The sequence below is a fragment of the Ixodes scapularis genome, unplaced genomic scaffold, assembly GCF_016920785.2.
Source record: "Ixodes scapularis isolate PalLabHiFi unplaced genomic scaffold, ASM1692078v2 PGA_scaffold4__175_contigs__length_147842914, whole genome shotgun sequence".
In the NCBI taxonomy this organism is placed as follows: Eukaryota; Metazoa; Arthropoda; class Arachnida; order Ixodida; family Ixodidae; genus Ixodes; species Ixodes scapularis.
The window spans coordinates 73,254,976-73,272,174 of record NW_024609879.1 but is presented as its reverse complement, the minus strand read 5'-3'; the positions used below and the strand labels follow the sequence as shown (position 1 = coordinate 73,272,174).

The 17,199-nt window shown below is 45.5% G+C and overlaps 1 protein-coding gene across 1 annotated transcript in view; it reads left to right on the top strand.

Annotated features, from left to right (window-relative positions):
• LOC115310919 overlaps positions 1 to 14,166 on the top strand; it is a 38,922-nt gene extending 24,756 nt beyond the window's left edge. Inside the window, exon 7 of the mRNA XM_040218007.1 lies at positions 13,989 to 14,166. Within this exon, the coding sequence (XP_040073941.1) occupies positions 13,989 to 14,166 (178 nt within the window). The remainder of the gene's footprint in view (positions 1 to 13,988) is intronic.
• Positions 14,167 to 17,199: the final 3,033 nt, after the last annotated feature.

The following is a 17,199-nucleotide window of genomic DNA, read 5'->3' as shown; positions in this document are numbered from 1 at the left end:
TAAGCTGCCCGTGCGGTGGAAGCTATGCGCTTGCCGGACCAATCATCCGCCTCTCTTTCATCCCCTGACCTCATTCTCTACGCGTGGGTATGCGCGAAAGAGCGTGATCACGTGGCAAAAGTGTGGCTGTCCCAACGAGCAGGTAGCTTGCACACCAGTATCACCTTAGGGGTGAGCGAAGTGGGGAAAGCAATTTTTGTCAGAATTTTGAGAGACGGGCGACTCTTCTATACTTCGTCTCATCCTACGATGAACTAAAGGCCAAGACCACGGGCCGCCAGGTCCAATCACGTTCCACGCTAACTATGACGCGCTTAACATTGATTGTGGGTGGACGAATAATGCTCGAATCCAAAAGCGCCGCATTATTCCTATAGACGCTTTACACACGCGCCAGAGTACAGACGCCATTGTTGACCTTCTATTGTCTTACCGAGATATCGAACCACTGAAGCGGGCTTTGGCGAGCCTCCACAAAGGCAAATGCTGGTGAAAAAGACACCGTCGTATCTAAAATGCCAGTAACCTGTCCTCCTGTGGTAATGATGGAGCAGAGTGAAAACTATAAGCGAAAACAAAAACTGAAGGGCGGTTATGGCGGCGCCCATGCACAGCTGCTGTAAAGCGTCTATAGCTTTGACGCTGTAAAGAGGCTATATGTCGTGGCTTCCATTGGGATGTGAAATTGTTGGGTCACTCAGTGCTCTTCTATTCGAACCACTGCCCACCCTTTCCCACATGAGTGATCCGAGACGCGGGCACCGATACCGGTTGTTGAAGCAAAATACCGCACAATTTTTTTAGTGACTCATGATTGGATCTGGCAGTCCGTAGCTTTTGCCTTTAGTCTATCGTAGGGTGAGACAAAGTATAAGGGGAGAATGGCTGTGCCCGGGTACACAAACGAAGGGTCCAAGCAAAAGAACCCCCCCCCCTTTTTTTCTTTTTTTTTTTTTGTCTTCTTGAACTTTTCGGTAGAATCCGCGATTTGTGAGTTGAGGAAAAAGCTAAACAGAAAAAAGTTGAAAAATTGTTTCGTGACACCTTAAAAGGGCCTCTGATACGCCAAAAAATTTTTTTTGTGTGTGCTATGCGTTAAAACTGTGTATCAGGACCAAAAAATTGTTTTACTTTGAAGTTGCGTAGTTGTTTTATAAAAAAAAAATAGAAATACGAAGACCAATTCAAAGTGCCCGCGAGGGCATGGCCTCCAAGATCCCGAAGCGCGCGAACTCTTCTTTGGCCGTCCCATTCGTGCGGAGAGGGCGTACGCGCAAAACACATGTCCGATCCGACGTCCGATCCGACGTCCGATCAGGCAATACGACGGTCGGAGGCGAGGGTGTTCAACGCTCTTCGTTGCTACGAAAACCCTCGCCCCCGAGGGTCATTCCGGCAGTCCGCACGTTGGATCGGAAGGTTTCGTCGTACATGTGTTTCGCGCTGTAATGAGAAAAAGAGGAGGAGGCGGCGTTTCTCCTCGGGGAGGCGCTCTCAACCCAGGAATCATATTTATCATTTCAGTAGTTTCAGCGAGGGAAAAGAGCCTAAGAAAAAGTATTGTTATGTAGAGTAACTGCAACTTTACTTACAGATTTTTGTGTCTGGTGGTAGAACGATGAACAGCAGCTATGGGGATGTGGATAGGCAAGTTGTGATGCTTATTTAGTTTGAGATAATCATCTGGTCATGTTGCGGCTAGCGCTGCAAGCGTCCCTTTTGATATGTCTGACTGCAACCTGTAGCACGTATCAAACTCCCGAAAACAATTAACACCGTACACAAAAAATTCAGATTTCCCTAAAAAAAAAATCAATGTGCAATTTTTTTTGTTTCGCACGTTGTTTGGCGTAGGTTTTAATGCCTGAGCACGAAGTGTTGTCCATCTTTTAATGCTTTTGATATTTATTACGCAACTTTTTGCAAGTCGTATTGCGGTGTTTGCTTCTGCTAGAAGTACCTTTAAGACGGGGTCACACTGCTCATACATTATGGAAAAAGCAGTCTGCAGATATCAGTCACCACAACATCCGTGCTTCAAATGCCGTGTGCCAAGTGTCTCCTTCAACTCGTTTCGGTGCGGCATTCGAAGCTCAGATCTCGTGGTGACTCGCGTCTGAATCTGTTTGCAGACTGTCTTTAGTATGGTGGGTATAAGCAGGGTGACCCCGGCTTAAAGGTACTTCTAGCAGAAGCAAACGCCGCAATATGACCCGGCGCACTCTTTCTCTTCTTCTGAGTAACGTTACCCCGCCCCCCTTTTTTTTTTTTTTTTCGCGGATTGAACTTTTTTTTTTTTTTGGTAACGATGGTGGCGTTGTTTTATGCGGTGGGTCGGGGGTATAGGGCTTCATGCGGGCGACGTGGACTACATCGGAGGTTTCTCAGCGTCGGTCAGTAGTGTCTTGCTGTTTCTGCACGTGGTATGAAGGGTCGGACAGTTTGCGGACGGCTACGTAAGGGACGATGTAGCGGTGGAGAAACTTGGTAGCCAAGCTCTGGTGGCGTTGAGGCGTCCAGAGTAAAACAAGGTTGCCTATTTCATATGAAACGGGGTGCTGAGTCTTGTTATACCGTCGGCATTGGCGTTGCTGTGATGTACGTGTGCGTACCCGGGCAAGTTGGGGCGCTTCTTCAGCACTGCACACGACATGTGCTACAGTGTCGGGAGGTTCGTCATTTTGACGGTAAGGTAGGAGCGTGTCCAAGAATGTGGTTGGAGGGCGATTATGGAGAAGATAAATGGAAAATAACCGCGAGTGTCTTAAAGGGCAGTGTTTTATGCGTAAGTAAGAACGGAAGAACAGCATCCCATTTTCGTTGGTCAGATTGGACATACATGGAAATCATATCGGCAATGGTGCGATTGAAACGTTCCGCCAAGCTATTTGTTTCTGAATGATATGCTGTTGTAGATCTATGAATGGTTCCACAAAGATGTAATAGCTTTTGTATCACGGAAAGAAATACTGTTACTCGATCTCTGAGTATGTGACGAGGGGCCCGTGTCGCAAAATGATGTGGTTCAAGAGAAATCTTGCGACTTCCTCTGAATTTGCCGAGTGTAATGCAGAGGTCTCTGCTTAACGTGACAAATTGCCCATGGCAACAATGACCCAGCTGTTACCGTTGTGTGTAAGAGGAAGGGACCCCACCAGGTAGACACCGATGAGTTCAGATGGGCAGTGAGATGGATCGAGAGGATGTAGAAGTCCAGCTGGTATGGCCGTTGGTCTTTTTCGTCGCGGACATTGGACGCATGATGCTACGTACTTCGAAACGTCGCGGTACATGCTTGCCGTGCCAGTAGAAGGTATTTCGCGCAGGCATTTCAGTTTTAATAAAACCCAGGTGTTCAGCTGTGGGGTCATCATGTAGAGCACCTAAGATATCAGGTCGAGGATGTCTTGGAACAAAGCAAAGCAGAGCAGGATTACGTGGGCCATAGTTGCGACGATACAGTACGTCATTTTGCATTGTGTAGGGCCAACAAGCCGTTGTTCGTGGCGGGTGAGGTGGGGTTTGTTGAGAAAAAAATCTGTTATAAAGGTGGGTCTCTCCTTTGTTCCATAGCTAAATTCAAACTAGAGGTCAAAGCAATTGCGGCAGCGGCAGAAGAGGGAGTTTCTGGGGAGGGTGAGATGGGATTCCGAAATAAGCAGTCAGGCGCGTCGTGTTGTTTCACAGACTTATGGCATATGGAAACGTCGTATTCTTGGAGTTTTAGTGCCCATCGTCCCAGACGTCCAGGAGGATCTTTCAAGTTTGATAACCAGCTCAGAGCATGGTGGTCTATAACCCCTTTAAACGGACGCCCAAATATATAAGGTCTAAACTTGCTGGTTGCCCAAATTATAGCAAGCCATTATTTTTCAGTGATGGTGTAATTCATCTCTGCGTTGAACAAAGTTCGACTTGCATCTGCGACAACATGTCCTCCAGCGTCTTGCTTTTCCATCCGTGCAGCAGCAAGTCCTTGACCGCTAGCATCTGTGTGAATTTCGATATCAAGAGCAGGGTAAAAATGTGCCAAAACGGGCTTGGTGGTCAGTGCAGTCTTCAGGGTTGCGAATGCATCCTCTTGATCTTGATACCATACAAACGGTCGATCTTTCTTGAGGAGAAAGTTTAAAGGAGCAAAAATGGCAGCAAATCCGCGTTCCGAGTTCAAAGAATGGACGGAGTGCCTTAACTGTTGCGGGCCGTGGAAAGTAGGTAACAGCGCGGAGTTTTTCTGGGTCTGGTGATATTCCGCGACAGCTGACGACATGTCCAAGAATTTGGATTTCTCATGTACCAAGAAGACACTTTTTGCAGTTGAGTTGAAGGCCCGCGTTTCGGGAGCATTCTAAAACAGTTGTCAATCGAGATAGATGTTCGGGAAAAGTACACGAAAAGACGACAACGTCATCCAGGTAACACAGACAGGTTGTCCCGCGCAACCTGCGGAGTAGCGAATCCATCATTCGTTCGAAAGTTGCAGGAGCATTGCATAAGCCAAAATTCATGACTCGAAACAGGTAAAGTCCATCGGGTGTTACGAACGCTGTCCTTTCTCGATGTTTTTGGTCAACGCTAATTTGCCAGTAGCCCGAGCGCATGTCAATCGACGAAATATAGTTTGCGTCATGCAGCGTATCAAGGGCATCATCAATTCGGGGAAGGGGATAAACATATTTTTTGGTAATTTTGTTGTGTCGTCTGTAGTCAACACAAAAACGCCATGTGCCATCTTCGTTTCTTTTTTTTTTTTTTTTTTTCTTCACAAGCACTATGGGAGAAGACCAGGGACTTGCGGATTCTTCGATTATATTTTGTTGTAACAAGTGCCTCACGTGCCTCTGGATGACTTCTGGTTCTGAACGTGAAACTTAATACGGACGGCTGCGTATGGGTTTTTCTGTTCTAGTATCGATTGTGTGTTGAACAGAAGATTTTTGAGCCAGGGGCCTAGAGCTAAAAAAAAATTGTAAATGAAGAAGCATGATAGCTTGTATAGGGTATCCTGCTGCTCTGGTGGCAAATCAGTTCTAACGTTTTTCCGAAGTAACTTGAAGGAGTTATGGTGATCATTCAGATAAGATGTCGGGGTTACAGTATGATTACTGACACTATTTACATACTCTATGTTGTTAATTGTTGTGAATGCCACGCAGGTACCAGCCAATAAGTCCCGTGCAATGTTAGAGGTATTTGCAATAAAAACAGTGGTTCTGGCCGCAATGCACGTTATAATTGTCATGGGTAGAGCAAGTCCCCTTCTGAAATAACACTTCGCGGTTTGGTTGCAGCAAGTAGGCGTCGTCTATCACAGATCCTGCCAATTGTAAAATAGCGCCAGTAAATGGTGCTATCCGTGCGTGATTCACTGCGCAGAAAGGTGCACATTGTTGTCGAGATGTGGGAGCGTCATTCGCATCTTCACCGAGAAGTGTGCGTGTGCCACAGTCAATAAGTGACCGTCGGTTGGCTAAGAAATCCCATCCTAAAATTATGTCGTGTGTGCAACTTTCGAAAACAGCAAAGCAATGACGATGTGGTTCGTTATCGATAGAAATTTCAACGAAAACTAGTCCAAGAAGATGTCTCAGGGACATGTTGGCTCCACGGAGACTGCCACCGTCCCAGGGCGTTGTACCAAGCTTTAACATTTTTTTCGAATGTTCTCGCTAATTATTGAAATCGATGCTCCGGTATCAACAAGTGGTGCCAGTTTCACCTTTTTGATAATTATGTCAATTAAATTAGATTAGGACGCAGTCGGTGGGGAATGCTGAGGAAACCAGAAGTAGCCGTACCCCCTTCAGCTGCCTCATTTAGTTTTCCCCATGGACGAAAGCTTTTGGAAAAGTGGACTGCGCACGAAGAGGGGAGGGCTGCCGGTATGCGGGTGAGGAGCTGCGGTGTTTGCGACCACGATTGGAAGGAGATGATGAGCGCCGTTGTTGACCGAAGCGGTGATCATCAGCGTCGTTACGTTGGTTGTAAAGCCGGTTGGATTCATATGGCGTAAAGTACCGGGAGTTAGATGCAGTTCTTGATGTATCCGACAGCGGACGGCGACAGAAGCGCGAAATATGACCTGGCATACCGCAGTAGAACCAAGCTGGTCGACGGTTTGTGAAGTAGTTCGGAGGAACTACTGACTGAGCCCAAGGTTGTCGTTTAGTATAAGGCCGGGAGAAAGATGTTCGAGGGTCGGGAGGGTACATCGTGATGGGCTGGTAATACTGTGCCGGGGACGTAGCGCATACTGTGTCAGGTGGTAGGGGTGCCGCTGGTAGAGGTAACGATATGTTTTTGACAGGAGGAAGTGAAAATCGAGACAACTCAGTTTGAATGAGTGTTCATAACTCGACGGGGATATGTGCCTCTGTTGATAAGTTTCGTTGAGGCAAGGGAGACGAGGCGGCAAGCTCTTCTTTGGTTATTGTACTGATGAGGGGAAACAATGTCACCGGTCGACAAAAGTGTGGATGACGCAACGCAATTCTGGAGGCGAGTGATAGTTTCTGCTCCTGAAATGCGCCGATTCCGAAGTGCTTCCCATCGTTGGCACTGTTCCTGAAGTTTGGCGACTGTGGCTGGATTATGAGAAATCAGCATGTTGCATGCGTCTTCTGCAATCCCTCTCATGATATGGCTCACTTTTTCCGATTTAGGCATCACCGGGTTCCGGCGTTTACACAGAGCCAGTATGTCTTCAATGTAAGCCGTAGTTGTCTCGGGTCCGGAGTGAGCGCGAGTCGCAAGCTTGCGGTTCGCGTCCTGTGTGCGGCTGGTAGGACATCCGAAGACATCTAATAGACGGGTCTTGAATTCGTCCCACGAGGCTATTTGATCTTCGTGATTGTTAAACCATACCTTGGCGGTGTCACGCAGGTAGAAAACCACGTTAATCAATTTTAGGGTGTTGTCCCAGGCGTTGTGAGCGCTAACGCGCTCAAAGTTGCGGAACCAGTCATCCACGTCATCGCTTCCGAAGCCGCCGGAGGAGGGAGGGTCTCGCTGTCGGTAGGGGACGGAACTAGCACGAATATTTTGAGTGGCTGATGCTTCACATCGAGACATTGTTGGAGCAAGCTGCTTCAGACTTTGGCGAAGCGTTGTGGTTAGTGAGCAAAGGGGCGCAGGGGACGCACCTCTACCAAAGTGTTACGTTGTTGTTGTTGAAGGAGAAGTCCAGGAGTCAGTCCCTGGCGGTCGGCTTTTATTTCGAACTGCCGGGCTCAGCGCGAGCTGTCGCGTCCTTTTTTTGGCGCGCTCTTTCTCTTAATCTAAGTAAGAAGATAAGTATATATATATATTTCTCTGAGTAGAAGCAACCATGCTCTACTTTTTTTATTTCGTTATCCGGAGAGCCCGGGTAAACGCAAGATAAAGCGCGACGATGCCACTGGCAATACCCACCCACGATGCCTCGACTAAGGGTCTGCACGGGCCGAAATTTAGAAACCCGACCCAGCCGGCACACTGTCTATTCGGCCCGGACTTGCTCGCGGCCCGCTATCTATTTCCGACAGCCGGCCCGGCCTGGCCCGAAGCTAGTTTTTACGGCCCAGCTGCGCTTTATTTTAGCCAAAATGAATAGCTCACAAATTGCGAGGCATGGCAGCTCGCTTGCACTTGCTACACATAAGTTGATTGCGGTACCCGACAGTAAATACTGTAAGCATTTTGTTTTGTGCTATTATTATTTGGACCAACCTGCATGCCTAGGCAGCTTGTTAACGAAATTCACCCGATATTCCTTCCAGACGGAAAAAGAAAAATGACAAGCAGCAGTAACCAAAACCACACGTCATAGTGAAAAGGAAGGGACACGTCGCGACGGGTTTGAACAAAAGATGAAAAAAGTTCTAGATTAGCCCCTCTCGCTGCGCACAACCGTTAAAACACACACACACACACACATTAATTTCGCCTTTTTTTGCAGTGGTCCGCGAGAAATTCTTCAGGCAAAGTACCCTTTCAGGGGAACCTCTTCATCCATATTGGGGATGCAAGCACTCGTACGTAGAGGGTTTATGCCGGCAAGGGTGCGCATTGTGTAGGCATTTGCGTGTGGTCAGAAGCGATGCTACGACGGCGGCGCCGCCGGAAACGAAAAGGAACGCCGCGCCATATAGTGCTCTGTAAGAGCATTCGCTGCACACACCGGACCGTACAAAACATAAAGCACAAACACATGCTTCAGCATCTGTTTATCCCCCCACTGTGGTTCCTCTCCCAACCCTCGAATACGCTTCCGAAGAACGTGCCGTTAAAAACAAAAAAAAAAGTAATGCGTGGCTTGGCCGTTTTGGCCCCCCTTGTAGACTTGAATGCAAGACCCGTACCCAGCCCGGGCCTTTCATGAATGTAGCCGTGAAGCCCGAGCCCGGCCTGCGGACCGGGCCGGCCCCTGGCCCGCGGTCTGGCCCGTACCAGTGCAGATCTCTACCTGCGAAGCTGACGGCTCGCCCCTCCGTTATGACTGAGCAAACATCGCCCCCTCGCGGCGAGCGGCGGAGTTTGCGCGATTACACTCGTACTGCTGGGGAGCGACTTGAATAAAACGGCCAGAGAAGCCTTCGCGCGCGCGCGCTTCGGGATCTCGGAGGTTATGGCCAGTGCCCTCAAATAAATGTCCAACTGGACGTTTAGTGATTTATATAGCGTAAGGTCGGTCTGCCAGGATGAGGCGATACTGGTTTACACTGTAGATGAGCAATTTTGCCGGTGCAGTACGGCTGCTAACCTGGGGTCTTTAACGTGCTCAGGCAGTAGTGATACACGACCGCACGCCGGTACGATGCTCATCCAGATCAAAACGGGCAGGGGTGGGGCTCGAGCCCAGGATCTCTGGGTTCTGCGGCGTGAGCTTTCGCTCCACGCGCGTCGAGCTGGGTGTGCGCTTTAGCCCACGCGGCCACCGATCCCCCTGCCAGTGCCCTGTGAGGTAACAATGCACCGCAAGATGTCGGGGCGGTCAGAAGGTAGGCATCGCAAAAGGTCGCGTGAGTTGTATCACTCCTTGCTTACCGCGACCGCGTGTAATATATTTTTTTTTGTTATATTCCGCACCTCCGCGAGCAATCCAAACAAACAAGGTTTCTTTTATTTGCTTTTCATCGCCTAATGTTGCTGTAACGACAGAAGCAGAGGAGTCAGTGAACCTAGTAAAGAAGTTCTGCTCACGGTTTTAGAAAAAACACGTACTTTATGCTCGACGTTTACTTGTACTTGGTACGCTCACCAGTTCGTATTCTCTAAACGGCAGGCGTCTTCAGTCTGGAGATTATCCGATGATTCGACGACATCGGTGTCTGAACGTTCAGCAATGCGATCGGGCGTGCTATATGCTAGCAGTCCTAATTTCTGCGAACATTCTTTTCTTTTTTTTTTAAACACGATAGCTTCTTTTTTGTGCGAAGTATGGCTCTGTATCATCAGACTGATGACATGCAACGTACACTGGCTTGTACTCCCAACGCTTTCATCGTTGAACTCCATCACGTCGATCCAATAACTTTTTGTCCTCAACTTTTACAGCACGCAAACTAACGAACGGTGCAGCGATAAAAAAGCTAATGAAACTGAAACTTCGTTTTATACGATTGCTCGTGGAGAAGACCAGAATAACAAAACAAAAAAATCTTGGGCACAGTCCCGGAGAGCACTAGGAGTGATACTCAGGTGACTTCTGGCGAACCCACGTTTAGTGAAGTAGGTCGATGCCTCCCTTCGGACCGCCCCGACACGTTGCGGTACACTGTTACGTCACAGGGCACTGGTGGGCACCACAGAGTTATTACAATTAACGCCAGAGGCTCAGCCGGCGCTAGTGTCTATGGGACTTCCGGTTGCAAATTGAAGCAGACAGCATGCAGTCTACTTTTCCAGTCTTCCTGTGTATTCCTATGGGAAAACGCGCGTGAATTTTGTCTCGTCGCCGGAAAATAACATTAAGTAATAACTTTTGTTATTTCGGTTGTACCGGGTAGTATGTACTTTTATTAATATTGTGAAAGTGTAATTGCTTTAGTTACAGCATTTTTCCTTTACCACTGAACGATGTTAAACTTCGCTATATTTCAGGCCCAAACCTCTGTTCCATGGCAGGTAGGTAGAAACGAGCGACGATTCTAAGCAAAATAACGATCGAAAGGAATGTAGAGTGTGTTCAAAGTTCTCCAGCATTCCGTTGGGGCTTATATATTGCTAATATGCCTCTCCTCTCACTATATGAAAATGACCCCGTCGTGCATCTCTACGAGCGGTTAAAAAAAAAAAAAAGAAAAACGTTCGAAACGTAAAGTGTAAAGTACGTGGGCTACGAAAAGTGTGTTTTCTTATTATTTCCTATCTTGGGCAGTTTTTATCGCGCCCCTGTCCTTTGGCTTCCCCCTAGTTGCAAAGATTTGGAGCGTGCGGGCGATGATTTGAACACAGAACAAGCATCTTCGCACATATTCATGAGCAGAAAGAATAAAGCATTACTTATTTATTGCAAATCGGACAATATTACGTGACTTTCAACTTATTTTGATTGTCTGCAAGCACAAGGAGTTACTTAACCAGTATTACTGCGTAGTTCTTGCCGTCTCTCTTGGTTTTCCACATGTCGTTCGTTCGTTTGGCACGTATATCCCCCATGCTGGAAAGCGTCGACGCCGTGTTCGCGCTAACAGTGTCCGACAGTGCACATAAATACACGTACGAAGCGGTTTTAACGCCGCGAATTTCAAATAAAAATGCTGTAACTGACCAATTATTTCGTCTGCGTGTCTGAGAAATGTTCCAATGTGCCTAGTACGTACATATTATTCGTGATATTTGCTCTTATAATCGAGCGCAGAGAGAAAATGAACTCGATTTTTCCCTTAGAAATGCATTACCAGAAGTCAATTTCTGACTGCATGCTGTCGGCTTCAATTTGCAACAGCCCACTAGCGCCAGCTGAGCCTCTAGCGTTTATTGTAATAACTCTATGGTGGGCGCTTTGAATTGGGTTTCGTATTTCTATTTCTTATAAAAAAAAACTACGCAACCGTCTAGTGAAACTATTTTTTAGTGATGTCCTGCAGCACCATTTTAACGCCTAACATGATATTTTTTTTTGCGTGTCAGGAGCTTTTTAACTGAATATTTTGGACACTATTTCCATTACTTTTAAGGAAGAGAGGCTTGAAAAAGATAACGTCACTGCAAACGAAACCGAACAACGCTCTGCGCGGCGAGCTTCTTTGGTTGGTGTGTAGACGCTTTGTAGCAGCGGTGCCCGGGCGCCGCCATAGCTGACCTTCCGTTTTTGTTTCCTCTTATTCCATTTTCTTCACTTGGTCATCAACCTAGCATGCCAAGTTTTTGTCATCTTAAATTTTATTCTGTCCTCTTTCCCAGCATTGGCCTCTCTGGAGGTTTATCAACATCCGTTTCAGTGGCTCGATATCGCCGTTAGACAAGGGAAGGTCAGCAATGGCGGTTCTAATCTGGCGCGTGTGTCTGATGTGTCGGGCCACTCACGCTAGTTACATTCTTCTCAAAATGGCTTTGAGCAAAATTAGGCGCCGATTAGCCTCCAGCCTTCTGGACATTTTCCATCCCTCTTTAGGCAAAGAAAAGAGAAACATCGTAAACGCCTTCATCCACTGTCCTACTCGAGCTCGGGCTTACTGTTATATTTCGTGCGAACGTATGTTTTTGAAGCGCGGCCTTCGATGCTCCCTTGCGAAGGGGACAGAGCTGTCATCTCCGCGGCAGCTTCAGTGAAACTTTTCCTAATTGAAGCCAAGAGGAAGGCTTAAACCATCTCTATTTCTATTCTTTATGGAACTCTTTTTGTTATAATCATTTTATGAACAACAATGGGCGATTAGTCAAGTCAATGTTTAGCCGAAAGCTGCACACATGGTTCTACTTCTCAATGCGTTCATTGCCTCCACAATGAACTTTTTAGCAAAGCGAGGACCTTTGAGCAATGTGGAGAACGTTCCCTCTACAACAACGAGTTTAAAATGCTCCTGCTTATTACAAGCCTCCAGACATCGGCCTTCCAGAAAAAAACAGTTACATTATAAAAAATTAATTCAAACAAAAAAAGGGCAGAGGAGATTTTTTTTACAAGCAACAAGTAAACGACATTCGTAAAACGCTAAGTTGCAAAAGATATATTATTGCGCTACACTGAAAAAGGGTCGGTACTTCCATCCCTGAGCGCTTACTGGAAAGCGAATCGTGGCAGTCATTACGTTGCCGCGTTCCGTACGGCTATACATAGTAATTTACTTGGAGTGAACAAAGATTTTTACCCACTTTTCAGTGATAACATTACTCAAGAAGGTACAAACGCATAACTTTAAAAATAACTTCGGCTTTTCAAAAAGTACTGTGTCAACCAGTAATATCATCATCATCACGAGAGCCCCTAAAGCAACCTTAGCCGAGGGCCCCAAATCTTCTAATATGGCTAATATTGCAAGGTCGGCACGCCTGCATACGCTACGACATTGGCGGAAGCGCGGGAGCAGCGTCAGCGCGGAGGAGCTCTACCACACTCCCTACGCCGACTCAAAAGTGGCCGCGCGCGGCGCTGTTCGCTGGGGGATCGGTACCGGCTCCTAGCGGACGCAGGGTGCCCATGGTTTGGGGACTAATAGCCCGGAAAATACGGTGCTTTTGGTTGTGGGTTTAAATGTGCGAGAAAAGTGAGGACAAAGAAGACACGAAAACTACACGACAGGCCGTAGCGCCAGTCCTGTTGTGTTCGTGTCTTTGTGCTCGCTTTTCGTAGTTTTAAACCTTTTGAATATTATAGACCAACTAGCCCAATTTCAATTTATAATGCTTCTTTCTTTTTTCGGTTTTTTCGGACTTTTGTCACCTTCTCACTCTTTACCTACGTATGAAATACCGCTTATATGAGCATTTAGCCAAAACCATACACTTTATGCATAGTAAAAAGGCTGGTATTGTATTTTCTTCACAATGCAAATATTTTAGTTCATCCAGTTTCTCGGGGCCACCGATGCAAGCGCCAATCATTTGATTAACCATGCTTTTTTTTCGTTATTACCACCCATTCCCAATAAAACGCTCAAACGGCAAATGAACATCATAGAATCTCTAGCTAGAAAGTGTCATCATCCCGGCTCCTCCATCTTCCCCCGTCCCCGGATAATAAGTACTGATTCAGAAACACAACCTGTTTTGGGACCACTGTACTCATTAAAAGCTTCTCTGCAGATCGGCACAAATCAACAACGCCATGTCTTCTAGACCCTTCAATGAGCAACATATACCTAAGTCTTAGAAAAGGGTTGCATGATTTAAGATGACCTGTAGCAGTGATGATTTTTTTTTTATTAGGAATGGTTTTGTTTAACTACTGCGCAGTGCGATCAAAAGGGAAATGTTTGGTCTGTTCTTAAAGACTGCAAACTCTTAAAGGTGTCTTCATCATTACTCTCCTTTGTGTTATGGCTCTACCGTGTTTTGGTTAGGTACCCTGTTTCGTTAAAGAATATATGTTTACGTCATTAAAAATACCGAAACCATCGACTTATAATTTTACAGTTGAAAGCGTAACAAGCGAACTTTTAAACATATTGCTAACGAGCGTGTTGGTAAAGTATACTAGGTAAGAAATAGTATCCTATCTGCACTCGTCTCTGTTTCGTCCTCTCTTAGTTATATACTTTCTGTTATCTAGAACATTTAACTATGTAATACATATGCTTTCCGGGCATTTTTAAGGCCATCCAGTCAAGGACTTTCTTAGGATCGGCGATTCAGCTCGTGATTCCATTCTGTGCGTCCAACATTACAGGCGCTAGTTCATCTATTTTACATTGGTCACTGGTTTGAATTCCTTTGACGTGCCCATGAAGTAGAGAGGGTTACGCAGCTCTTACTTTGGATGATTTAAACTGCGTCTTAAGATTTTTGTTTACTGTGGCACTTTAGGAGTTTTGCAGGAAACGCTTACACTTATGCCTATTTTTAAGCATGGGTGCTGTGAATGACGGCGAGGGTCCTCCAGGAGCCGAATTCGTGAGAGGAAGTGACGGTGCAGAAGGCTGTGACCCTAACGATGGATTTCTCATGGGTAAATGGGGAAACGATCGGAAAAGCTTTGGCTTATCTAGCTGCACTCCACACCAGTTCGTGATGGGACTGAGGTAAGTTTGCTTTCGATTACGTTTATTCAGTGATATACAACATAATTTCTAGAACTACGTTTCGCTTGGTGTGGAACAATAATGCATACTTGCTGAACAGTTGTGAGACTGAGGTGCCCTCTTGTACTCGCCTGGACCAAATGAGGGGATCACGGGCAGCTAAGGATAGGCTGTGTACGTTCTACCTCTAGATGAGACTCCCATTCATGCAGACTTTGAAGGGAATTTGTTACAATCAATGCAGCACTCACAATTTATTATTTCGTAATTCCGTAATTGCCGCGTCATTTTTTGGCAGCTGTCATCTTTTGCTGTAATTTAACTACAAAGTTTGAGTAAAACTTGCCTTATGTCTCTCGTAACTTTTATAAAAGAATACGAAAATAATACTGAACTAGAGCATTCACTCAATTAAACAACAAATATAAGTAAAAAATTACAAAATCTATAAATATTATCATCAGTAAAAGTGGAATATTGTCAAGAATGAAGGCGACGACAGGGTGAAGAGTGAACTGAAAATAAAGGCTTAATCGGCGAACTTGTGCCAAACAATATAAAGAGCGAGCGTCGAGACAGCAGAAAATTGGGCGGTGATTTGGCGGCGTAACAGCAAGCGAGAGCGAGGCTGACTCGACAATGTCGCGGGCCGCTCCTTGTCGAGTGTGTGCGTCGTCATGTCGAAAATTCGGCTAAGAAGGTTTGAGCATCGAGCGTTCGGTGTGAGAATGATCAGGCACTTTCGAGAACAAGAAACTACGGCGAAACGATAAAAGTTACGCCCCGAGTAAAGGTTGTTTCACATGCTGCGATTCTCGTCCAAAATCGGTGCGATTTCCAGTAAATGTCCGATTAAAATCGCAGTCGCACTGTCGCAGCGGCTCTGTGACTGGTTTCCACCAAGTTGGTATTTTGTCGCAGAGTTGGTGCGATCGCTTCCTCTTTAACCAGCCGTTCATTAGCCAGCTTTCATCCGCGATTGCCGCGTATTCGAAAATAAATTTATACACCAAAAAGCTTTTGGTTTAATGCTGAATTATTCAAAAAATCTGGTTGCATACACTATTCGTAAAACGTTTCTGTTTATTAAGACGTTTTTGTTGTATTTTATGCAAAGTCAAGCGCGTCACGTTCATATCCGAAGAGCCGGCAGCGCCGACAGAAATCGCGCGGTTGTTGCAGCGTGTGAAACCAAACACTGCGGTCGCACTCGCTGCGTCGGCTGTCGCACCCACTTTTGCCGCACAGTCGCAAACCTTTTAGAATACCATGACCGGGTGCTGCTTGCTCGTCACTTCGCGTGGCGATATGGCACAGAAAAGTGATTTCGATTTCCCCGATAAAGTCGTGCTTTCGTGGATTTTTGGGTAGGCAACGATATTACTGTTATTTGTTTATTTTAGAGAAAGCAGACGAAATATGGCGAGAAGTCGCAGATTAGATCCTCGTATAATTTAATTACTTGCGCCAATGAGATACTCTAACTGTAGTCGTTCGACTTTTATAAAGTTAAACAACTCTTATACAATTGCGAGCATGGCGTCTATAGTAGTGTCATGTGTGCAAGCACATGCAGTATGTGCGTGAGGGTAACTTTGACAGGTTTGCAGTTTGAAGTGTTTTTTTACGCCAGCAGCGACCTGGTGCAAGTGAGACATCTTGCTTAGAATTATGTAGTCATGTGGGTTCACGTATTGAATTATAAAGCGCAAAGGACAGACACGGACATGAAGTAGACAAGACAGCGCTATACCACGCTATACTCAAAACTGGGGTTTTAATGGAAAATAAAGAAGAGACGAAAGAAGCGAAGAAATTATACGGAAGGGGGGACAAAAACGACGAAAATAAAAGAAATAAATGAAAGAAGTAGGAGAACCATTGCAATTGTAGATGTAAATTAATACAAAAAATAAATAAATAACAAAAATTAAAATAATTATTATTATAGATATTAAACATAATTTTTAGCATTATTGCAAAAAAACTTTGAAAGATGAAGTTTGAGATGATCATCCCTCTAACTAGAAACCTTCTGACACCTCATGTGGGGTGGTGGAGGTATAGTAGTTCTTTGTATGATACGGACACAGAAGGCTGATTGACACAGACGTAACCACAAGCCTTGATTGTCTGCGCCTCGTAAAGTTTTCTTGATATTTTGCCATGGTACGGTCCAAGGACTTCTGCCTTTTTGAAGATCGGTGTGCAGTGGCTGTCACGGACGTGCATTACGATATGTCCTGCCGGTGAGGAGTTGAGAGATTTTGCGTGTTCTCGCAGTCTGGTATACCATTCACCTGCGGAAAAGTTAATGTGGGACAATCTGGCAAGTCTGTGAATACCGGACTGCGAGAACATGCAGCATCCCTCAACTCGTCACCGGCAGGACATCTGGCAATACACGTCCGTGACTGCCACTGCACACCGATCTTCAAAAATGCAGAAGTCCTTGGACCGTACCGTGGAAAACGATCAAGAGAACTTTACGAGGCGCAGAATATCAAGGCTTGTGGTGACATCTGTGTCAGCCAGCCTTCTGTGTCCATATCATACAAAGAACTGCTATACCTCCACCACCCCACATGAGGTGTCAGAAGGTTTCTAGTCAGGGCGATTATCATCTCAAGCTTCATCCTTCAAAGTTATGTTGCAATAACGTTTAAAATTATTTTTAATATTGTTAATAATAAATTTTTTAATTTATATTTTTTTATTTATTTTTTTATATTCATGTATATCTTGAGAAAAATCGGAAGTAGCATAGAAACAAAATGAGTGTAAAGGAAGACGTTTCATTTATGCACTACTTGAGAAGTGCCGCGCAATATAAAGTGACAGCAACTTATGACGTAACGAGTGAAGTAATCGATTACTTTTATGAGAATAATTAGTAAGGTTAATTTATTGATTGCAATCGATTTTATTTTTTAAGTAACGGGCACATGTATCTTTTATAGTTTAAAAAATTGTCCCAGTTTATCTTTGTACTTCCCAAAGGGTGCACACCCGGGTTCTTCAAATGAGACAGACATAT